The sequence below is a fragment of the Alosa sapidissima genome, chromosome 10 (genome assembly GCF_018492685.1).
Source record: "Alosa sapidissima isolate fAloSap1 chromosome 10, fAloSap1.pri, whole genome shotgun sequence".
Classification (NCBI taxonomy): Eukaryota; Metazoa; Chordata; class Actinopteri; order Clupeiformes; family Clupeidae; genus Alosa; species Alosa sapidissima.
This window is the reverse complement of record NC_055966.1, coordinates 28,646,010-28,669,543: the sequence shown is the minus strand read 5'-3', so window position 1 is coordinate 28,669,543 and position 23,534 is coordinate 28,646,010. Positions and strand designations below refer to the sequence as shown.

The 23,534-nt window shown below is 43.0% G+C and overlaps 3 protein-coding genes and 2 non-coding genes across 8 annotated transcripts; 2 read left to right on the top strand and 3 right to left on the bottom strand.

Annotated features, from left to right (window-relative positions):
- The first annotated feature begins 907 nt into the window (after positions 1–907).
- Positions 908–2,037, top strand: LOC121720720 (transmembrane protein 158). The gene has a single exon (XM_042107103.1). The coding sequence runs from the start codon at positions 1,191–1,193 to the stop codon at positions 1,887–1,889; it is 699 nt and encodes a 232-aa protein (XP_041963037.1). The 5' UTR covers positions 908–1,190; the 3' UTR covers positions 1,890–2,037.
- Positions 2,038–5,514: 3,477 nt separating this feature from the next.
- Positions 5,515–5,586, bottom strand: trnaa-ugc. Its single transcript has one exon. It is a non-coding gene; the product is annotated as a tRNA-Ala (tRNA).
- A 409-nt stretch (positions 5,587–5,995) lies between these two features.
- On the bottom strand, positions 5,996–6,067 carry trnaa-ugc. Its single transcript has one exon. It is a non-coding gene; the product is annotated as a tRNA-Ala (tRNA).
- A 2,788-nt stretch (positions 6,068–8,855) lies between these two features.
- pycr3 (pyrroline-5-carboxylate reductase 3) lies at positions 8,856–9,946 on the bottom strand. The gene has a single exon (XM_042106980.1). It carries the CDS (start codon positions 9,776–9,778, stop codon positions 8,957–8,959), a length of 822 nt encoding a protein of 273 aa, XP_041962914.1. The 5' UTR covers positions 9,779–9,946; the 3' UTR covers positions 8,856–8,956.
- Positions 9,947–10,166: 220 nt separating this feature from the next.
- ice1 (KIAA0947-like (H. sapiens)) lies at positions 10,167–22,764 on the top strand. 4 transcript variants are annotated; one of them, XM_042107710.1, is made up of 21 exons: positions 10,167–10,414; positions 10,672–10,730; positions 10,861–10,895; positions 11,280–11,298; positions 11,945–12,056; positions 12,215–12,282; positions 12,552–12,589; positions 12,707–12,789; positions 12,875–12,911; positions 13,026–13,061; positions 13,153–13,281; positions 13,464–13,541; positions 13,882–14,153; positions 14,539–17,178; positions 18,479–18,647; positions 18,769–18,929; positions 19,444–19,634; positions 19,988–20,088; positions 20,431–20,529; positions 22,219–22,407; positions 22,476–22,764. In XM_042107710.1, exons 1-20 carry the CDS (start codon positions 10,325–10,327, stop codon positions 22,398–22,400), a joined length of 4,599 nt encoding a protein of 1,532 aa, XP_041963644.1. In that variant the 5' UTR covers positions 10,167–10,324; the 3' UTR covers positions 22,401–22,407; positions 22,476–22,764. The 4 variants fall into 4 exon arrangements, with proteins under 4 accessions (XP_041963644.1, XP_041963643.1, XP_041963645.1 ...); XM_042107709.1 differs by having other exon boundaries at positions 22,219–22,410; positions 22,479–22,764; XM_042107711.1 differs by having other exon boundaries at positions 13,918–14,153; positions 22,219–22,764.
- Positions 22,765–23,534: the final 770 nt, after the last annotated feature.

The window sequence follows — 23,534 nt, the reverse complement described above, 5'->3', positions numbered from 1 at the left end:
TCAGATGAAACAAAACTGAACTATTTGGCCACAATTCCCAACACTGTGTGTGGAACAAACCAGGCACTAAGCTGCACTGATGTTTGTCCATATGCTTCTCTCATCTTCTCAAAGGAACTCTGAATCTCATTCATAGTGACCATTGGGTCCTTGCTACCTGTCTGACCAAAGCCCTTTGTCACTGATTACTCAGTTTGGCTGAGCGGCCAGATCTAGAAAGACTGCTAGTTGTTCCAAACTTTTCCAGTTGAGAATAATGGAGGCTAAACTCCATTATTCTCAACTAAACTTGAGTAAACAACTGCATTTAAATCGGAAATTTGGTAAGACTTCAATGTGCAAATTTAAGTTGTGGAAACAGTAAATTCAGAAACATGTGTCAATGGGCTCCTTTCCAGATGGACCTGGCAGAGCACATTCAAATTTGCTAACAGGTTCATCTGGAGTCACCCAAGCTAGCTTCTGAGTTGACATTTTTGGGACTTAGGCCTACCTACATGACCAATCATGTTTATATCATGATACAACATAGATAATGGTCTAAAAATAAGCATTTCTTGTTATTTACACTTCTCTATACACTTTCACTGATAGTGTATAACAAACAAGGTCGACTGGATCTTAGGCTACCTAACTTCAATCAATGCAAGGAAAATGTGCCTGTAATCATTGAGGCTACCCTACTCTTTGTGTTGAGCTACTGTAGACTGATTGCGAACGTTTTGAACAACTTGGCAGGCCTATTGTTGATAATCACTTTTTAGTTGACAACAGTTGTCAATCACATTTTCAGTCTTAATAACAGAAGCTATATTTATTTTAACAGAGTCTAGGCTACACTATAGGCGTGACACTAGCTCTCACCCACCTGAGTAGGCGAGCGCAAGCAATCTGCTGCGCGCGACATCGCCACTCATTCCAAAGTAACCAACCGCCGCCTGGCAGGAAGCCATTTGTTCAGTCGAGAAAAAGAGGGAGGGGGCGTCGGTGTTTTGCGGACAGCTGACGTTCCCGTTTTAAGCGGCCAGTAGGTACACCAGAACTCTAAAAACAGGAATAGCTCGGATTCTCTGAATGAACGTCCTATTTCACGCGCTTGGCCACTCATTCCCCATCGCCGACTGTCACTTCAACTCATCAGTTGCTTTTTCCCCACGGCGCACCATGCGAGGGGAGTCGCACCCTGTGCCATGCTAAACAACTCCCTGACTGTTCTGCTGGTTCTGAGCGGTGTCGCCGTACTTCTCCAGTTTTCCAACGGGTTGAGTGACGAAGACCTTCTGCTCCCTCCAATCAACTCCACGAACAGATTTTTGGCGAACTTGGAGGTGGACGTGCACTACGCCAAAAGATCGGTGGAAGAGACCGAAGCCTCTTCGGAGACTTCGCCTCAGCCGCTGCCTCAGTGTAACGTCAGCGTGCAGAGGCTTTTCCCCACCTCACTCGTGGCGCGGTGGGGTAGCAACTTTGGGTTCCAGTGTGATGTGCTCATTTACACCACCAACAACCACGGCAGGGCTTTTTTCTCTGCCGCTTTCAACCGCGCCATTTCACCTGTTGTTATCGAACACCTTGGAGTTACCGGAGGACAGCAGGAATTCAGACTGTGTGTTGGATGTGGCATGGCGAGATATAGGAGGTTTGGGCAGGGAAACTTGAGAGGGCAGCAGACTGGAGACCCCATCAACTTCTGCTGTATAGACTTCGGACTCGATGAACTGAAGGGGGACAAGAGTTGGAGGTTGAACCGCAAACCCATCGAGTCTACTCTCGTTGCCTGCTTCATGACATTAGTTATTATAGTGTGGAGCGTTGCTGCCCTCATATGGCCAGTGCCTATTATTGCAGGATTTCTACCCAACGGAATGGAACAGAGGCGCTCAAGATAGAAAGGAGGAATAGGTAGCCTACTATCTGGCCAGGACATCGTCGGAAAATATCCTTTAATCCTGTGGTAGTTTACAACCATGCGTTATACTTTTGGTCAAAAAGTGCTGTATGCTGTGTTTCCAAGTCAGTAAAATTTGTTACTTTGTTGCTGTTTGCAGTTCCATTTGTAGACATAGCCTATAGCCTGTTATGATCTATTTTGAATGGGATTTATTTTATAAATCTATATTTCTTAGAATATCTGTGATATTCGGGTGTCACTATGTTTGTATCGTTTTTATATCTTTGTAGAATCTTTGCTTCACTTCTAGTATTTAAATACAATGTATAGGCTTTTTTGTCCCAGATAATTTAAGATGCTCTGCATGTGGATTCTTATGGATAAAAAAATATCTAAAATATTTTTTATTCCTTCATGTTCATAGATAATGACACCTAAGTATTTTATATTAAAGATAGCCATAAATATAGGATTTAACATAGACCTTGGTGTTTTTCACCATTTGAACTGGTCAAATTAAAAAAATTGAGATTTTACTATATGGGATAGGCTACCAAGTTAACCTGTCCTTGTAGGCTTTTCATCTTGAAATGAAAATAAATGTTATGCCTACAATATACTGTGCCAGCAACAGGGACTTGAAAAATTAATTGTTTAGGATTTTGGCTGGCATTGGAGGGTGCAACGTTGTCTGGTCTGTATAATAAAGAAATGGAATATACAGCTTTGATGTTTACAGTTGTCCTCTCACTCAATCAGCTGAAAAAACAGTCTATCTAATATCAATATTTGACCCAACATACGTCTCCAACTCCAACAAAAAAACTGGGGCACATGAAACTTGGTCACAAACTTTGACATGATCACAATGAAGACCTTTGGATGCATTTCATTTTTTAAAATGAAATTTCTTTTTTTTTTTTAATGAATTTTCATCCATAGGGGGTGCTGCAATTTACACGTTTCTGTATCTCAAAACTGCTTAAGCTAGTTAGAAATGTGGTATATATTTGGCATTATTTGCTCACATTTTCTAAAGTTTAACTTATAGCTCACTCAACAAAATGGCTGCCAACGGCCAAACAAAATTCAGTACTGTGTTTAGAAACAGAGAATGTCTAATAGGAAGAAAATTGCACTGTCTGGTTATTTCCGGCTTCTGGACTGGTTGCGGTAACACATCTCTGTCCATCCTCGGGTGCTTTTGGGCGCTTTTTACAGTGCTTTTGGGCGCTTTCAATGCTGCAGAAATGTTCTTGTATCCTTCCCCAGATCTGTTTTCACACAACCCTGCTGTCTCGCAGTTCTACGGACGATTCTCTCAACCCTTGTGGCTTGGTTTTCACTCTGACATACACCATCAACTGTAAGACTTTATATAAAGACATGTGTGCCTCTCCTAATAATGTCCAGTGAATTCATTTAGGCACAGGTGGACTCCAATCAAGTTGTAGAAGCATCTCAAGGACCATTGATAGAAGTAGGATGCACCAGAGCTCAATGGAAGCGTCATAACAAAGGGTCTGAATACTTATGTAAATGGAATATTTCAGTCTTTTATTTTTTATAAATTCACTAAACACTTCAAACACCTGTTTTTTTGTAGAGTGTTGGAGTATTGTGTGTAGATTGATGAGAAAAAAATGAATTGAATCCATTTTAAGATCAGTCTGAAAAATAACAAACTTGAAAGGGTCTGAAAACTTTCCGGTTGCACTGTATAGGCTATGCGTTGTTTTGAACAATGCTTTATTAACACATGTCACTTTCTTAATACTATGTAGTGTACATTGGGGTGGTTTGGTCTTATTGTAATTAAAAGCATGAGCTGTAAGGTGAGCGTTTTGTAGTAGAGGTCACCGCCTGTCAAACTATCAACTTGGGTTTGATTTACAAATCTGGGTTATGACTCAATTTTTTAAAAATAAAAGCTTATGCTAAAAAGACAATTTTAATGTATATCTCTATATAGTTACTTCAGGACAGCATGTAGGCTACTGGCTGCATGTCCTATAAGCTCACATTTATTAATGCAACAAATGCTATACAGATTAGGTATGTGCTCTCACTGGGTATTGAACCTCTGGTATTGGCAGCAGCCACAGATAGGGTTATAATCAGTTGAGCCCCAAAAACATTGACTGTGCAGGAGCAGAAATATACTGCTCAAAAAAATGAAGGGAACACTTCAATCATCCACTGGATCGGTACTCCGACACTGTTTGGCTCTGAAAAGTAAAAGTAAAACTTTTGAGGCGAGTGTTTTATTTTGAAACAACTGTCAGACATTCTGTGAATGTAGTTTGAGAATGGAGAAAAGGGTGGAAGGTTTCAAAAAATGTGTTTTAACAATAATTTTCAACAATTATTTCGAGCAGTATATTTCACAAATACACTTATTTCAAATATACACAGAATAGATATTAAATTCCTGGTGCTATACGATACGATATGATACAACTTTATTAGACTTGCAACCCTGAATAAATATTGCACTGGATTTAATATAGTTGGTTTAACAATAGGATAAATTGATGTATGAAAGAGTTTTTAAGTGCGATTGAAAGAACTCTTTTTAAAGGCAGAAGCTGATATTCTCTGTGCAAAACATGTGAGGAGTCATTTGAAATGTTCCTGGCCAGTCTGAGCATACTATTATTGTGAGCTTCCTCAAAGGAGTTTGCTACAGGTCGTCCTATAATCTTTGAACAAATTTTAATTTGATCAAATAGCGTTGTTTTATTTTTAACTGATAGGCTACTCAGCCAAGCAGTGCTACAATAGAGCATGATACTCTGAATTACTTATGTGAAAAACAAAGAAATTATTTGGCTACTAGCGCCAAAGGATCTCAATCTACAGGGAAAGTAAACATGCTGTTGATTTTTTTGCAAATAAATTCTATAGAGGTCCATGAGAGATTTTCATCTATCATGACACCCAGATATTTATAGGCTGGGACTTGACTGATAACTGAATTGTGAATCTTCACTGGGGGCAGCTGACAATTCGGGGGTTTTCCAAAGATGATTTCCTCTGTCTTCACAATAATGAGAGCGTTTTATCACACCCCTCAACTTCTAACCAATCCACGTTGCCCTGGTACAGTGGAGAGTCATCACATTTAGTAGACAGGGTCAACACAGTGGAGTCATGTGAATATTTTAACAGAAACTGGTTTGGAAAACTAGTGGTGCAGTCGGAGGTACAGTATATAAAGTGAACAACACAGGGGAGCTATAGCCCTGGGGTACTCCAACATTGGTTGTATTTGGAGAGGAGAGTGTGTCACATTTACTTTGACTAGCTGAACCCTGTTTGTGAGAAATGAAAAACACCAAAGAATAAGATACGGATTAATCTGAATCATATACTGTATATAGGGGATTGGCACACAGCAGCCAATCAACGACAAAGCCTATTTACCATCAAAAACAAAACCACTAACAAATCAACCTTCGTGGGCAAAAAACATCACCAACAGCCTTCAAGTGCATTTCACTGGGGTTATCAAGCAAACACCTTACTTCATTTGTGTTGCATTGAATTAGGCCCATGATCTGATCTGAGCCTTTGAGACAGTCCTGCCTGTGGCCATTCCACTGGTCATAAAGAGTGACCAATGGAGATGCCGGGGATTGAACCCGGGGCCTCATACATGCAAAGCATGCGCTCTACCACTGAGCTACATCCCCGATGAGATATTTACAGGGACCAACAGCCTTCTATAGTCTAGTCTGCTAAGAGGACTCAAAAAGGATACATGGCCAAAATACGAGTGAAACTTAAATTGAAAACTTGTCAGACTTAAGCTACAGGGTTCCTAAAATAATTACATATACACAGAGGAACTGTGAGTACACATACATATGGTTCTTCACACAACCTCCTATTGTGCACGTTTCTGGCAGGATTAATTTGCTGTTGGCACGGTTGTATGCAAACAGATTTCTTTTTTCTTTTTTTGCCAATCTTGCTATGTAGTATTGTGTCTGGCACACTGTATGTTGGCATACAAAGACAAAGTCAAGGACAAAATCCCCATTTACTCTGCATTCCATCCTAAGATGTCATCAGCCATTCCACTGGTCATAAAGAGACCACTGGAGATGCCGGGGATTGAACCCGGGGCCTCATACATGCAAAGCATGCGCTCTACCACTGAGCTACATCCCCCACTCAATACATCCGACGGAGGCCCAAACTATATTGTTTCAAATGTCCAGATTAGTTAACCACTGAGTTGTTAAGTGACATGCTTCTTTAGATTGATAGAGAATATCCTTTTATGCTGTTCCAGGGCAATATGTTGAGAATTAATCTTTCCAACTGCTTGTAAAACTGTTTTGAACATTTAAAGGTACATTGCATGCCTGTTAGGTGCTCTCAAAAGCATACAGTAGTAAAACTGTAATGGTCATGAACTCAGGCCTCGTACTGTACATGCAAAGCATGAGCTCTACCATGTTCAGATGTTTGAATTCCACTTCCACATACTCTCCCTGTTTAGACCTGGTGGTATTAACATGCGGTCTGGGTGAGTTATAGGGTGTGGAAGTCACATTCCACATCTTAAAAAAAAGACGGTAGGCCTATGTAACCTACATTTCCATACCATTGAAGAGTATTTGCGTTTGGGTCATTAACTCCCTATACGTACATGTGACATATAGCCTTGTTGCCTAAGCTACTCAAGGTGTCTCAGACGTGATTAATAACCTTAATAACCACTGAAAATTGTTGTGCTTTGTCGTTAAAAAATAAACATGACTGTATATTTTATCTTGACATTTGGTATGGGGTTAATGTAAGGATAAGGACACTTGACCATTCTCTTACATTTTGGATGAACTGACGGTGATTATAAGAGTTCCTGCAAAGCTGTATTCATAGCATTGTCATGCAAAATAAGAATGTGGTCACGATGTGGCCGAGCCAGAGAGCCTCAAAATGAGGTCTGAGCAGTGAGCAGTGAGGGAATGCGCATTGAGGGAGTGATTGGGTCACTTACATGACATGTTAAAACAGGTCTAAATGGGGTGCTACTAGGTCCTTATGAGGTGTAAGCAGTCATTCCCGGTCTGATCTTGAAGCGTCAATGGAGACACCAAAGGATTGAAGCCGGGGCCTCAGACATGCAAAGCACTCAGAATGGGATAAATTCCTCATCCTGACATTCCTAACATAACATTTTTCTATATTAGTTCATTGCAACGGCATTTTCTGGGAATGTGTTCTTCACAGGCTTGAAATCTACTGCCACAATAACTGGAATGTGTGAATTCCCGGTTGGACTTAAAGGGTGGCCAATGGAGATGCTGGGGATTGAATAAAAAGTATCTGTAAAATGTACTACCACTGTGAAGCAAAGTGGCATACTGTATTAATAACTCAATACAAAATGATAGCATTGTTGTACAACAGAATGCATCGAAATAATTGTTATATTATATTAGTTTTTTTTCATTACTGTTGGAAGTCATAATTGATTATGACTTCATAATTTAATTCTCATTAATCAAAGCCCTAGTTGACATACATAAGTCTTCTCACCCTCCTAACATGCAGTATTTCCTTATTTTCAAACAGGTTTGATTTCATTGTTGTATGCTGTTTTTTTACCATGTTGCATGCAGCCTTATATTGAAAGTGTTAGATCCAACTTTTCTCTTTTACAATCCCCTCTGGACATGTCTGAAGTTGGAAAAAATGAAAAGAAAAGTCAATTGAGGGAGCAAAAATGGTCAACTTTAGCACCCTTTAGCAAGGACAACATGGGGTGTAATTTTTTGTTTTTTTGTTTGTGTCAATCTTGTCACCATGTAGACAACTTAAAAGCATTCGATCTGTCTTTTCTGTTTTATCATCCCCTTAGAACATAAAATTTGAAAACATTTAAAAAGTAACTAACTTCAGGAGCTTAAATTGTCAGGTGTGTCAAGTGCTACAAGACTAACATTTGAAAACGATACTGATACGATACTGAGGGAGAACATTAGGATATGGACCCCATATGATCTTGAGCCTAATAGCTAATAGCTGATGTTCATTCTTACTGCAGGACAGTATTAAAACCACTTAAAGGATTTGACATGAGGATCTATAGGTATAGTATCAGCCGAGGTGTCCTGATATGTGGAAACAATGGAGGAGATGGAGGCAAAGGCCTCCCTGATGCAAAACAGAGTGGAGTTTTCTCCACCAAGTTATTTAATGCCGTATATCGGGTCAACTTACAGGATGTCATTTTGTTTGTCCCCCAAGTTGCCAGTCATGTATGTAGACAACAGGCATGCATTAATAGCACAAAAAAGGAAATGCAGTTCAGTTTAAAAAGCGGCTGACCTGTGAAATTTGTTGTACTACATTCATTTCATTGTATCCCTTTCCACTGTTGCGTAGCCTGGTTGTTGTCAGTTCAATCATCGTTTACATTGATATGGGATGGTGATTACATTTGTTTTTACTAGATCTACTTCATTGGAGCGCCACTGTACAGAATTAATAGGCTACTGCCAGCCAATCAAAAAATAGTTTTTCTTGTCTCTTGGGGATACATTTTCAATAATTTGCCTTGTAGTTTCTTTTAAAAGTTGGTCTACCACGATTATTGTGTGGGTATTTTTGTATTACTTGTTCATACATTACATAAATACATTTTTCACATCAGCATTTTGTATTTTATTTTGTTCCTTTTTTTGAGCCAGTATTTGTAGTTTGTAACAAAATAGTTTTTGATGTATTTGTGACCAGCCAGGTTGGGGGGGGGGGGGGGTACTATGAGGGGAGGGTGTACTATGATTCTATTCTACTTATCTCATGTTACTTTGAAGTAAGGCTTTAGCCATACTTTGAAGTAAATATGATCATGACTCATGTGTGACCATGCATAATGATTTTTTTTTTTACTTAATTGGAAGAATGGCATACAGTTCAACTGTACAGGCAACAACAGTGCCAAAAGTTGTAAACATTCATTTATTGAGAATGGCACACCTATGTGCAATAATTAATCCTGCAGGATATGTATGTGTGATATTCAGTACTGAGAACATGTGATATTAATTATTTTTGCCCAAGTTCTCGTGCCCTCTCAGTGGCGGCTTCCACAGCGGACATAGCAGCTGATCTCACGCCCCCCTTCTCCAGGGCGTGGAGGCCATAGATAGTGGTGCCACCTGGTGTGCACACATCTCCCCGCAACACTGCCGCTGGCTTCCCAGAATCCCTCAGCATATGCCCTGCGCCCAGGATGGTCTGTGCAGCGATGCGTTGGGCGAGCACACTGGGCATGCCCATCTTCACAGCCCCCTCGGCCATCGCCTCAGCGAACAGGTACACAAATGCCACCCCGCTGCCACTTAGACCCGTGTGAATGTCGATCCAACTCTCTGGTCCCTCCTCCACGGCCCCACAGGCAGAGAGCAAGCACTTCAGCAGGGTGCCCGTCTCCGGTGTGGCGGTCGATCCCCTGGCGAACAGCAGCGCCCCCTCCTGGAGCACGCAGGGTAGGTTCGGCATCAGGCGCACAGTTCCGACTTCAGCCGGCAAGAGTTGCTCTAGCGTCTCCAGTGTGACACCAGCAGCAACTGAAACGATGGTGTGTCGCTCTGTTAAATGGGGTAAGACTTCAGTGACAACTGTACGGATGAGATGGGGCTTCACTGCTAGAAAGACCAACTGTGTCCCAGACACGGTGTCCACATTTGAGTGCACAAGATGCACACCCATCTCCTGGAATCTAGCGAAGTTGTTGGCTGACGGCGCACTAACTGTAACATTTGCAGGGATGATGTAACCTGATTTGAGGATTCCCTTAACTATGCCATAGGCCATGTTCCCTGCACCAATGAAACCAACTTTGAGCTGAGAAAAGTCTGACGCCATCCTACCTGTTTTGCACGTGTCTTGAATCAGAAACTGTTTTTCTCCTGCTGGAGAGCTAGACCAAAAATGCACGGGCTACTGGACATTCCTTTCGATCTTTCTTTGGACATGTGGTCATTGCACTCACTCCTACTGCAACGTTGACTGTGCGACAATGTTAAAAGAAGTAATGACGCACAATAACAGCGTCCCAAATGATGTTGATAGTGGTCCTAATACTTTGCCTGGCAGGCTACATTGTCCAATTATTTTACGAAATACTGCTTAATCATACAATATATTCTGCGTCACATAATACATCTTAATTTATTCTTAATGGAAATATAATACACATAGTAGCTCCCACACATCTAGTTTTTTCGAGAGTTTGAATCCGGCATTAAGATGGACACCTAAGGTCCTTATGTCGGACCCCAAGCAAACACTGCAAATTCGTTTTGGGCTCCATGCTCTTGTAGAAGTTCTAGTTTGTGGCATTAACGCATTCATTCATGTTTGTGAGTGTTTTTTCACATTTTAAAACCCCCGTGGTGTCCCTAAGTTACCATGATGCCCGGAGAGACTCAGGCGAGAACCGCAGGAGTTGCTCCAGACGGAACGGCTGGAACTTGTCAAAACTGCGCTGTGTTGAATGAGGTGAAATTACATTAACGTAACGTTATTGGCTAGCGACTTTATTGTGTTATTATTGCCGGCAAAGGAATATAGTGTTTGGCTATTTGGTTGGGCATGTGTACCAAATGTCAATGTTACCAGAATGGCGATACAGAGAATGCAAAAACTTAAGGTTAAGCATGGAGTTAGCTGTAGCCAACTTGCTAACGCTTCTATATGTTATGTGTCGTGTTGTGCTTGGGTGCCTAATTTTGGAGTGTATGTGTTTCTGTTCTCAGACACTGCACGAATACATGACATCGTTTTTGGCACTAAAGCAGAAGATCATCGAAACAGAGTGAGTTGTCATTTAAATGCCAATGTGCGTTGTGTTTATTTGCACGTTTATTCAGCTGATGTTAGAGCTGGTTGAATGGTGGTTCTCAGACTGTGATGGTAACATTGGTCTATTGTCTTTCCTTCCACAGTAAAGTATTGAACGAGTTCAAAGACAAATGCGATGATATCCTTTCACACTTCCTTCTGTTCATTTGTTAATATGTCATTGCTATAATATGAAAATTACAATCTCATATCGAGGTATCAGTTGGAAATGATTTCGCTTTAGGCTACAGATAGGTTTTCATTGTTGTCATACATTCTTGGCCCCAAGGATTACAGCCAGGGCTTAAAGTACTCTGGTACTGTGTCTGAATTGAAAATAGATATTACAGATTCAAAAGTTTTTGATAACTTCAGGCCCAGACATATTCTTCTGCTTTAGGCTTTGTACTACATTTTCAGAGGAAATGTTTTAAATGCATCAATTACTCCAGAATGGTTGTACTTGTGTGAGTTATGTGTTTGGTGATCTGCATATTGTCAGTTAGCCTTGACTCTTTAATACAGCTTCAGAAAACGCAGAGGTAAGGCAACACTTACTGATCTCTCATTACTTTAACACTAAATACCATATTTGAGAGTGCTTAAGAAGGATGTGACCTATCCATGGCGTGTTTTTCTTTATTGGGAAAATAGTCTGAACTAAACTATGAGAATGATTTAAACTTTGATTTATATACTGTATGCTTATATTTGTGGATGCTTATCCGTTTATAATGTATGCTTAATGTCTGTCTGCTGTGATGGCTATGCTAGTGTAAAACTGGAGAATGATGGCTGCATTGGCTATAGACCCTTTCAAGAGAGTTCCATTATCAGCATCATAGTTGGCCCCACAAGACTTCCTTTTTAACATTCCATATGTTATCTTAATGCAGAGGAAGTAGATTGGGGCCCAAATAGAACGTTCAAGCATTGTTTTTGTTTTTATTGTTGAAAGGGTCTATATTGGAGTCCAGTATAACCATACATTCATCATTCTAGACTGTAATAATAATAATACAAGTAAAAACAATGATTGGACAGTTAATATTAGTGATTGCCTAGTTGTAAGTGATTGTAACTTGTCATGTTGCAGAACGATCCCACAAATGCCTTGTGTGTGTGTGTCAATATCTTGGCCAATAAAATAAAGCTGCATCTTGGTCGCTCGAATCCCCTTAATTGCAGGGAAAATGCTGACCTCCACAGTCACCTAGATGAGTTGCTCCTGAACGTGGCTCCTTTTGATAGCCTACACAAGGAAGATGTGTATATGCAAGAGGAACTGCAGAGGACAAAGGTATGTTCTCTTATAGACATAAAGTAGTAATTTTGACATTCAATACCGAAAAACTGGCTTTGTAATATTGAGAACATTCATAATTCAGAACAATCAATTTTCAAGTTTAAAGCTCACATCTTTGGGCCACCTCTTAATTGTCATTGTCGTTGAAATAGGGTTTTCTGAAGCAATGCCAAGATGGACCAGCAGACCTGAGGAACAGGGACCCTGAGGCCCAGACTTTGTGAGTTAGCATTTCAGAAACCACTCGCTGCTAACTTGGCTCTTTTCACATGCATATTGTATGGAGAATTAACCTGTAATGGATAGTTGTGTAGTGATGCTCGACGTTGTATCTCAGCTCTATCCATTGTTGGCATGCCCAATTGACTAGTGATTTACATGTGATGCTATATATAATTAATCAGATCTAAGGTTTGCACCCCTCTATTTCTCTCTTTCCTCTCTTTTACTTTCACTTATCCTCTCTCTCACACCCTCCCTCTCTTTCAGGAAGGACAGAATTATTTTTCAACTCAAAATTCTACAAGGTTGGTGAATCTAATATTTACCTCTATGTTACACATTAGTCATAGAATCACTGATTCATTTATTACATAACAATGTTTTTGAAATGACAAAGTACATGTATGTGTGTGTTTGTCTAGACTCAAATCTCAAGCAGAGTGCTGTTGTCACCTCGCTCCAAAATGAAAATGAATCCTTGGAGAATAAACTGCAGCAAACACAAGTAAGTTTCTTCCTTTGCAATCACTGGAAGTTTTAATTATCACTATCAATCTACCAGTTCACTCATTAATACACTCTTTCAACAGGAAAAGCTGCAAAAACTGGAAAAAGAAATAAACAAAGGTAAGATACATTCTTATATGAAAGAAACTAGTATTGATGGAAGTAGAGGATTGTCAGTGACTTATTACTAAGTGAGTATCTTCATGTTAATTTAACATCTCGTCATTTCTACAGAAAAGAAGAGCTCTGGAACACAAACCGAAAGGAAAGGTAAGACCGGCTACCTTAGTAGTGGCTGACAAGGTTCTTAAAAGTTTGCAATTGAGTACCCCCATTTTATGTGATTTGTGCATTCCCATAGAGCTATGCAGCACAGTGGTGCAGACAGAGACCGCAGAGAGGAGCAGCACAGCCGTGCAGACAAACCCCACACACACGGCCAGTGTGCTGGTGCAGACCGACCCTACGGAGGAGAGCATGATGGATCTACGTAAGCTCAACATTTAGCCCTAATGACGCATCAGCAGAGAAAGCCATGCTTTTGGACTGGGTTGCATACAAGAGAAACGGAATTCAGTTGCCTGTGTCTTTGTGTGGTGTAAGTTGTTTTGTGCCTGTTGAGGTCCTGCAGTGTTTTTTTCTGTTGTTGAAGTTGTCTTGCTTGTTTCACAGGCAAAATAAGGGAGCTGGTGACCGGCCTTTGGCAGTGTATGCTGCCCCAATCACTGTCCGAAATGCCTCCCCAGCTAGGTAAGCACGCTCCATGTATCTTCATTCTCTTTTTCAGAGTCAGCTGCTGTCTGGCATCTTCAGCTGCACGCCTGCTTATTTCTTTGCCACAGTGAAATGTAGCACAACTATTCATGTACATTTATTCACTAGCCATTTTAGCCGACACTTTTATCCAAATCAGTGTATATCATTGCACAGATAATGTTTTTCAGTGTGTGGCACTTTCACGTAACCCGACTCTCGCCAGATGGATTTCGTTCCGCCTAGCTCCACTCCAGTTACTGTCTGAACATTCTCTGCAGTATATTCCAGCGATTTTAACTGTGATTTTTGTCCCTTCTGTGTTTCTGCATATCAGGATCCTTGACATGTCACTCTCCTTTGGTTCGACCAGTTAGTCCGGCTGGGGTTCCAGTGCCTAAGGAACGTCTTCACATGTCACCTGTACCTCTGTCTCCTGCCAATGTGCCAAGAACCCCTGTCCGAACTCCTGCCAGGCCAGCTGTCCGAACCCCTGCCAGGCCAGCTGCCCCCTGTGGGAAAGCCCCTTTGCCAGCGGAGGAGGTTTTGGACTTGTTCAGATGGCTGCCCCCTCTGCTCTCACCTATTCCCAGCCCTGTCCTTCAGAGGGTATGCGTCACCGCCGCCCACTGGCCCTCCTCCCTCCACGCAACTTCCGCTCTGTTCGTTGGAAATGATCATTTAATAACATGACCATCTAAATGATCATTTTTACTTCTCAAAAAAGATTATTTAGATGGTTGTGCTATTCATCTCTGTATGAATTGTAATTGTTAGAGCATCTAAAGAAAGCTTTTTAGCAAGGGTTAAAGGATAAAGACGATTTGTTTGTTTTTTAAATGGTTATTTGTTTACAATATGGGAAAACTGACAGACTATGACCATTCATTATCCCACTATAGTCCCATAGAGGGTGCAGCATTGCTTTGTGTTAATGCTTATTTATTTGCATTTTGACATTCTGCTGAAATCTTTTTGTGTTTACCCTTTTCAGAGTAACGTGGAGGAAGACTTGCAGTTATCAGACGAGGAGGACGAGGAAGAGCTCCAGACATTCAAGCAGGAAGACGTGAAGGAGGCCGCATTCCTCGCGAACGGCCTCAAGACGAACGGTCAGCTCCGCTCTCCTGAGTCCCCGCCTGAGGTCAAGTTCCATCAGACCTCCCTCTCCGACACACACGGACAAACCACAGACCGGAAAAGCGAGGCTGTCTGTCTCCGCATGTCCGTTAACGGAAAGAGCAGAAGGACTGCGGCTCCTGTGCCGGCGAGCCTTGGGTCCCCTGGTGAGCGAGAAGGACATGGGGAAGAGATGGCGAGCGTTGATGATGTCATGGAGTCTGAGGTGGTCAGGGATGTGGTGATTCCTTCAGCGGAGGCGTGTGGTGATGGCACTGCTGATATGGAGTGGGACCCCACTTCAGTGGACGGCCTGGAAGGTGTTCACACTGACCCTGCTGTTGGGTCCGGCACAGAACCATATCACAGCTCTGGGTTTGGAGTTACAAATGGGGTCGGACTCTTGGAGACCAAAGAGGATAACACTGAACTCAAAGACAGTCCTCTGAGAAATGGCCCTGCTACTCTTAAGCCTGTAGACGACTCAGAGATGATTGTGTGCAATGTTGAGCTGCATGAGGAGCAAATATCATTTATACAACCTCCTTTGACGGACTTTGCCTCAACTCCGAAACCTCAAGTCAAAGATCAAATTGTGAGAATTAGTAAGAAATGCACTGGTGAGGCTCTGGGGTCAGAGTCATTGAATGGAATACAGAACGCCCGTGATCTGAACCAGAATGAGGTCCAGAACACTGCGTCCTCTGGAGTGGGACAGAATGGACAATGTCCGAATCATCATGGCCCAGTGAATTCTAGAATCAGAAGAGAACAGAAGCAGAATTCCTCCAGTCACACTCCTGATGTGGGGAATACAGCTTTGAGAGACGAGTGTCAGAATGGACAACATCAGACGTCTACTGATGTGAGAAGCAACGCAGACCTGTCTAAGGGCACGTGTGGAGCTCGCAGGGGGAAACCCTCGGTGGATGTGTGTGGGGACATCGAATCCTCCGAGGATTACCGCACTCCGCAGCGCAAGGTCCGCGTAGCCCACTCCCGGCGGGAGAGCCAGCAGCCCGCTGAAAGCATTAACGGCACCTCGGTGGAGGGGGGGTCGAAAGAGAAACCCTCAAAGGATCTCACATGTGGTACAGATACTCAAACTCCAAGCAGTCCAGTGGCGCGGGGTGGTGTGCATGTCTGGTGTGTTGATGAAGACGTTGACCTTGCGACTAACAAAAACACCGAACGGTCACGTGTGAGCCGTGGAGATACAACAACAAATAGCATTGATGCTCCTCCAGCGCTGCAGAGTCAAGAAGACCCACAGCCTGAGGTGGAAGAGCAGATGCAGGAGCATCCACAGCGTACACAAGAGAACTCCAATGGACACATGCAAGAGGAGGACGCACGTGTGCCCGATGTTCAATCTCCAGACAGGCCGGTCATCACCAATGGCACAGCCACACTCAAGCATTCAGCTGATGGAGTAGTCCATACAAATGGCTTTGGAGGCTCACATTGTGCATCAGAGGACGAGGGCAGCTACACCAGGGTCAAAGGCCTGCTGGAATCTCTTCAGCCTGTCTCTACAGCGTCCTTAATCTCTCCTAGGGAGTCGGTCCGAAACATTCGCTCGATGATGGGCCCCCCTCTCCGCCCTCTGCTTCCTCCTCTGATGTCCACCCCTCCCAAGCCCGGTAGACTGGACCCGTGTGGACTCGCAGCGTCACCAGATGGCTCTGAGGGGGCTGCGGCGATGCCCTCCGCTAACTTGGCACTCCGGAACGGCCCGCAGAAGATCTCCTTCTCCCCCGCCACCACCACCGCTACCGCCACCCCGACAACCCCGTCCCCCTGCAAAAGCGTCCACTCCTCCCCGCTGCAGTTCGGCTCGGCCACGCCCAAACACGCCGTGCCGGTCCCCTGCAGGCACCCGGCGCCGCTGAACCCCGCGTCTCCCGCCACGCCCGCCCAGGCCCAGGAGAACTCCATGCAGATGCTGGACTCCATGTACCCGGAGCTGTCGGCTCAGGCGCGGACGCTCAACATCCTGCGCGGGAACGTCTGCAACCTCGTCCGGCCCGGTCCCGCCCCGGCTCCGGAACCCAGCACGCCCCCTCAGGCCCCCGGCAGCCACGCGGCGTCCGGCTTCAACTCGGTGACCACGGCCTTCACCAAAACCCAGCAGGCGGGCAAGCGGTCCGGGACCAACGTGCTTTTGCCAAAGAGTGCCAAAAAGTTACGCCTAGGCAACTCTCCTGTGACTGTTAGCGCAAGACCGCCGTCAGACCTCGCCATAGAGCCCTTACCGACCGACAGGGAATCGAAAGAGCCACAGACCCCTAACGGCTTGCACGTTGTAAAGAATGAACGGATTGCTCCACTGGACAATGCAGGAAGCAGCAAAGAATGTGTTATTTCTCAGGCTCTGGCTAAACTGGGAAGCTCTTGCTTTGATTTGCTGGTAGTGGTTAAAAGTCATGTCTTCGTCCTTCAAAGGATCTCTTCTGTCCCCATACTACGAGATGAAGAGAAGGAGTTGGTTTCCGATTTCTGCACAACACATAAGGTTAGTAGCAATCCCACTCTCTTATGTTACCAAATCAAAAGGCATTTGAAAGAAGTTTTTTTTTTTTTTTATTAAAACTACACCTACAAATAGAGAATTTTTTGTGTTTTAAGGACATTTCTGGTATTTTTCAACTTGGGGCCCTATTATCATTTTTGTCTTTATTGAAAGTTCCTGAAGACATCAAACAATGGGGTTCAGGCTGGAATTCTCCTTTAAAGGGACACCAGGCAAGCCTGATGCTTTTTCTCTACGAAACTCCCCCTCGCTTGGTTTGAAGCTCTTTTCCTTTTCTTTGCGGCTTCTGTCAAGGGTTTTCGCTGCTTCTTCGCCGGCTCTGCCATTATACTTTTTTTTATTTATTTATTTATTTAAAGAGGAATGCCTCTTGAGATGTGGCATCTCATTTTCAAGAGGGTCCTCGATAGGACTGGACAAAGACAAAGGTACAAGGACAAGATACTACAGTACAGTACAATACAACATACACATTCACTCACATACAGCCCCCTTCCCCCACCCCCAACAGCTCCCATTCCCTAAAAATACATACATATACACATATATACAACAAGCATACATCTTCATATCCACATATATACATACAGAGACACACATGATACACATGTTTGCAACAATCTCTAGCGTTAGCCTGCCTGCTTCGGTCGGCGGGTAGGATACACTGAACTTGCAAGCGGGATATTCTTCCTACAGGCAGTAGGGGCGGGCGAGAGAGTCTTTATTCAGTCATTTAACCATATACCGACTTACGAAAATGAGAAGTAATTAACACGAAAACGTTGCCTGGTGTCCCTTTAATGTGTTGCTGAGAAGCACCTTATCATTATCTTCTTATCTAACTATTTCGTATCCATTGGCAAAAATTCAACCAAACTTTCATATTTTATTCAGGTTTGTCTGTTGCCAGTGAAATGAATGCACATATAAGTTATCAAAGCGTGTTGGAGAGTGTTAAAACATGCATCTCTTTAATCGTGAATGTCATGCTGATTAGTCAGGCTATGGTCCACGTTGCTGGCTGTCCATAGGCAAGGACAGCCGAGTGGCACTGGCCATACCTATCTGTGTGAAGGGCTGAATGAATGCAGCCCTTCAAAAGAACAGCTTCAAAAGTTTCTGCTAACTTCAGGCACAGATTTTTTCCCCCCCATGTGTATGAGTGCTTCAAAGTCCTGTGAATGTTCTGAGATGTGAATAAATGCCCCTTTTCAGCTGCCAGTACAATAAGCCGTCACCATCTGAGCCCCCTGCCCAACACTAATGATGTGTGTCCTTTCAGTCTTTGACCGAGGACTTCCTGTCAGCCATTTTGGCTCAGCTGAAGGCAGAGAGGACGACTTTGGGTGGGGATCACCTCCAGAGCCTCTGTCGAGTCTATACCGCACTGTGCCGCCAGAACAAAGATCGGCTCAAGGCCAACACCCTGGCCTATAGTCTCCTGAAGGAAGGTCAGCTGTCAATATAAAATGCACATTCTGTTTGGCTGTATTAGAAAGATATGTACCCTGTCGGTGTGTGTTTGTGTGCTAATACTGAAGTGTGCGTGTGTGTGTGTGTGTGTCTGAGCAGACTTCCCGGACGCTGCCAAACACCTCCTGTTCATGGTGACCACCTGGCCGAGCTTGCTGACCCGTGAGAGCACCCTGTGCAGAGCCATCCACTCCGTCGCCCGCATACGGGCGCAGGGAGACATCCTCAGCTGTCTCAACGCCTACCTCCACTGGGACTCGGTCAGTAAAGGCTCGTTTATGCTCAACATTTTCAATTCAGATAAGGATAAGGACGAAGCGTTCTGTCGTACTCTGTGTACATACATTTGAATGAATCAGGCGCAGCATGAAGAGGGCCTCGTCCTCCCTATAAATGCTAATGGCCAGGTCACATTTATCAAGCCAGGAGCAGGAGATGAGAAAGTTTTAGTTTAGCATTCACAAAAACTGTCTGCATGTGTTTTCCACAACTGAACTAGACTAGCCTCATTGACTGCATTACAGAGAGTTGGTGTTTTCAGAGACGAGGAACAGAATCAGAATGTTGAGAAGGAAGGAACAGAGATCATAAAACTACTTTCTGCATGTTCCTTCAACAGCCTCATTATTATGGCTTGTATTGTTTGATTGATCTTGACCAGGCAATGCAGAACTACAATGGAACAAAAATAAATTGTGCTATGCATTTTTATTATTTAGAAAAATATAATGTAAGAATGTTTTCATTACTTTCTTAAAATGCTCTGCTCTACAGAACCCTCCCTGTGACATACCTCAGCTGATTAACAGCACATTGATGGCCCTACGCACTGGAGAGAACATGCAGTTTCAGCCCCACAGTCGCCACGGTGACGACCTTTGCCCCACGTCGTGGGAGTACATCTTCACCCTTGACCTCCTGTGTGCGCATCAGAAGTGGAAGTGGACGCATGACAACATCATCCGGTACCGGAGCTCATGGCACTAATAGTTATCACATAAGGCAACTTTTTGAGCAATGTTGACACCTTATGGGCAACCACGTGACCAGGTACATGAGCTCTGCCCCATATCTACTGATGATAGAAGTTCTCCAGAAGGCGGCAGTTGCCGCATATCAATTGTAAAGTGGCAGAGTAACATTGGTCAAAAAGTCGCCTTGTGCATCATCAACTCTGTCAAGCAATGTTAGGATTTGATGCTGTGTGATAGATTGTCATACACAAGTCATGCACTGTTTTAATGAAGACCTCTCTCTCTTCCCCATTTTCTGACTCCTCTTCCTCCTCCTCCTCCTCTTGTCATTTTTTCCACTGCAGCAATGACCTTTGGCCCATAATGAATGCGTGGGTGACCCAGCCACGGACACCGAAGGGTCCCATCCAGGACGTGACTGTGGCCGCGGTTCTCCGACTGATCGGTACGTTAGTTTGTCAGGAGGGACATAGCCATGCTTTTGCTGTGTAGGCTTCATCTAGAGGCTCCATGCATCAACAGTGACGAGAACCACACTGCTTTCTCTGTTCTAATGACGAGAACCACGCTGCTTTCTCTGTTCTAATGACGAGAACCACGCTGCTTTTTCTTTGTTCTAATGACGAGAACCACGTTGCTTTTGCTCTGTTCTAATGAGGAGAACCACGCTGCTTTCTCTGTTGTAATGACGAGAACCACGCTGCTTTTTCTCTGTTCTAATGACGAGAACCACGCTGCTTTTTCTCTATTCTAATGACGACAACCATGCTGCTCTTCTCTGTTCTAGGGAGACTGGGGCAGCAGGGCATTAAGGAGAAGTACTCAGCTGCCGTCCGCAAGATGGCCTCCGTCATCAACATGCTCGGCAAGCAAGGACAGGCTGAAGGTTTGTGTGCGTGTGTGCGTGCGCGTGCGCATCTGTAACTGATGGAACAAACGCAGGAGTTTGGGGCTGGTAAATGTAGCCAGTAGCGCAGCTCTGACCAGTGTCTGCTCATCATATAACCTACCACACCTGTGGGGGTTTAAGCCAAGAGGCGATTGGTAAATGGACTGCGTTTACAGTATAGAGCCCCCTCACACTCAAAGCGCTTTCCAGAGTAATGCCTTACATTCACTTATTCAGACTTAAAGGGAAACTTGGCAGGATTAGCTGTATTTCCCCCTCTGCTGGAGAAGTTGTGCATTATGCTATTTCAAACAGTGGAAATTGTAACAATAAAGCATATGGATTTGTTTACAAGCTAGCGAAACGCTTAGCATAGCAGAACAATGTGGATGTTACAATGTAAGAAACACGATTTTAAACAAGTTTCTTGTTTCTCACTTCTCTTACCGGGACGGTAGTCTGAAATTTGCAAAGTTGGTTTTCCAACTATCCAAATGATTTCTAAACGGGTTTATTACAGTTTTTTTCAATCGCTAACAAGCGCTTACCCATACTTCAGATCGTTTTTCTAAACTCTTAAAACAGACTCACAAGTACAAAACACAATTGGCCAAATGGATAATTCTCGGTTACACTTTACTTGACAGTGTCGACATAGAGTGGCATGACACTGTCGTGAATGTGTCATAAACAAGTCATAAACGTTTGACATAACGCTTATGTTATTAAGTGACATTCGGTTTTTGTCATAACAAGTTAGGTTTAGGGTTGGGGTTGGGGTTGGGGTTAGAGGTTAGGGTTAGGTTTCATGTGTCATGACAGTGTCATGTGTTCATGCCAGTGTCATGTCACTCTTATGTTGATACTGTCAAGTAAAGTGTTACCTAATTTTCTTCTCAAAAACACATGTTAAATATATACTAACTCTTAATTTCAAAACAGTACACATCTTTCTCTGCACACACTAACTTTACCAAAACACTGGAAATCTGACTCAAAATGAAATTATTCTGTCAAAAAATAACACTTGTTTTCACTTCACAAGGTACATGCAGTCAACCAAAGTACACCAGGTTTCAAAATACTGGCTATGGTTGACATTACAAAAACTGCATAGACTTTTATGTTTCAGTTTTACAGGTATTTGCATGCAAAACATGCTATCCACCGTTTTTACACTAAATTTCTCGGTTGGGAACTGTATGGCCACATGTAATGTTCACATTCAAAAGCATTCCAGTAAAAAGCAAATATTTTTTTTCCCTTTTACTGTTTACTACAAGAGGTACAGTAGAAATACTGTTTACAGTATGATGGAACAGAAAAAGTTTTACAGTATTGCTTACAGTGAACAAAATATCCATGAAACACACAGGAGCATTCTGAATAAAAAACAACAGCAAAAAGCCCAGATAAAAAGGGGTTGATGATGAAATGGGGGACGATGAAAAAAAATACATGTAGATTTGTGAGCATCCTGTTACATGGGGTTAATGTAATGCTAATAACACTGTAATAACTAATAATAGTGGTTAATATAATAGTAATAGTTTCTAAATTAGTTACTGAGTGGTATGTTTAATACTAGACTGTTCTAATATGTGCTAATAGATAATTCAATTTGTTGAATGCTAACAGTTTTGTGATCTTCCTTTTCTGATGTCGTTGTTTGCCTTCTGTTGCTAGGGGTGCTGTGGGAAGTGCAGTTAGCGGCGGCCTATGCCATATACGACCTGTCACCTAGCAACCCCAAAGAGGCCTTGGCAGCGCTGGCAGAGTGGCGTGGGGAGGCGACGGGGCCTGTGCCCCCCGGAATCACCAGCTGCCTAACGCAGATCTCCTCACTCAGCAGGAAGGTCTCGTCCTGAGACACACACAGACACACACAGACACACACAGACACACACAGACACACACAGACACACACAGACACACACAGACAGACACACACAGACACAGACTTTCCATAACTCCTCTCATAGCACCTTGGACTTCATGTTTCTATTTGTGTTTGTTTAGTTCAGTTTTAAAGCCGACTGGGCTGGGAAGCTGGACCCTCTCATAGCCTCACACTTGTCTTTGTAAATATGTCTTTTGTAAGATTGTCTTTTGTAAATATACCAAGAAAAGCCTTTATTTGTGTAAATGAAACTCAAAGCTTTGAGCACTGTAGTAAAGTAATAATGACGACATGTACAACTTCCCATAATAAAATTTCTTACTGCGTTTGTACTGTGTGTTGGTGTCAAGCCATACTTGATAAGGTGAAGAAGGATGAAGTCATTAGCATAAAGCACTAATTCTTTATGTGTTGACAAATATGAGTCCTACTTTTACCAGCAGGTAGAGAGTTCTTGTAATGGGTTGTATTCCCCATTAAGTATTTATCATGACTAAAAATCTGTGTTGAAAATGAGACTACAATCTTCTTTTCATTTTCTCGTAAGTCTTTAGATAATTCCTCACATTCTCATATCACTCACTGGTACAGACTGTAATGCGCTGTTTTCTCCAGTAGATGGGGCTCCTGTAACAAGAGAATGTAGCTGTGACCTGAAATTGTTGAGGAGAGACCATGTTCCTTTTGAAGCCAGTGCAATAAGTATGAATGTGCCAAACCCACTCTGATTTCATGTTTGGGCTTTCAGGCTCCTCAGCTTTTAGTGGGAGTGAGAGGAGAGTCCACCGTGCAGAGAGGAGATTATGGATTGTACAGCACCGGCTTTTTTCAGGAGCTTTTGGGATTTAGATGGATTTGTGAGAAAGCAAAGTGGCTGAAGGTGTGTCTATGCGATTGGTTGAAAAAAAAAATATTTCACATAAATGTAGTTTTATACTTTTATCTCTACCTCCGAGCTTTGCCACCATTGTGTGAAGAAAAAAAAAAGAAATCCTGGACTGTAATCGCATGAGGATTTGGAGAGATTTCCTTACATTTAAATTTGATTCTTGGTGTCGTTGGCCACCTTCTATCACAGGCTGCTGTGCCTGTGCTTTGCCCA

What these genes read in the sequence shown, in the direction of transcription:
- ice1 (XM_042107710.1), top strand. Translation starts at nt 10,325, where the DNA reads ATGATGCCCGGAGAGACTCAGGCGAGAACCGCAGGAGTTGCTCCAGAC. An exon ending in AACACAAACCGAAAGGAAAG is followed by an intron (nt 13,062 to 13,152) that starts GTAAGACCGGCT and finishes GCATTCCCATAG; the next exon opens with AGCTATGCAGCACAGTGGTG. An exon ending in CAAGCAAGGACAGGCTGAAG is followed by an intron (nt 20,530 to 22,218) that starts GTTTGTGTGCGT and finishes TTCTGTTGCTAG; the next exon opens with GGGTGCTGTGGGAAGTGCAG.
- LOC121720720 (XM_042107103.1), top strand. Translation starts at nt 1,191, where the DNA reads ATGCTAAACAACTCCCTGACTGTTCTGCTGGTTCTGAGCGGTGTCGCC.
- pycr3 (XM_042106980.1), bottom strand. Translation starts at nt 9,778, where the DNA reads ATGGCGTCAGACTTTTCTCAGCTCAAAGTTGGTTTCATTGGTGCAGGG.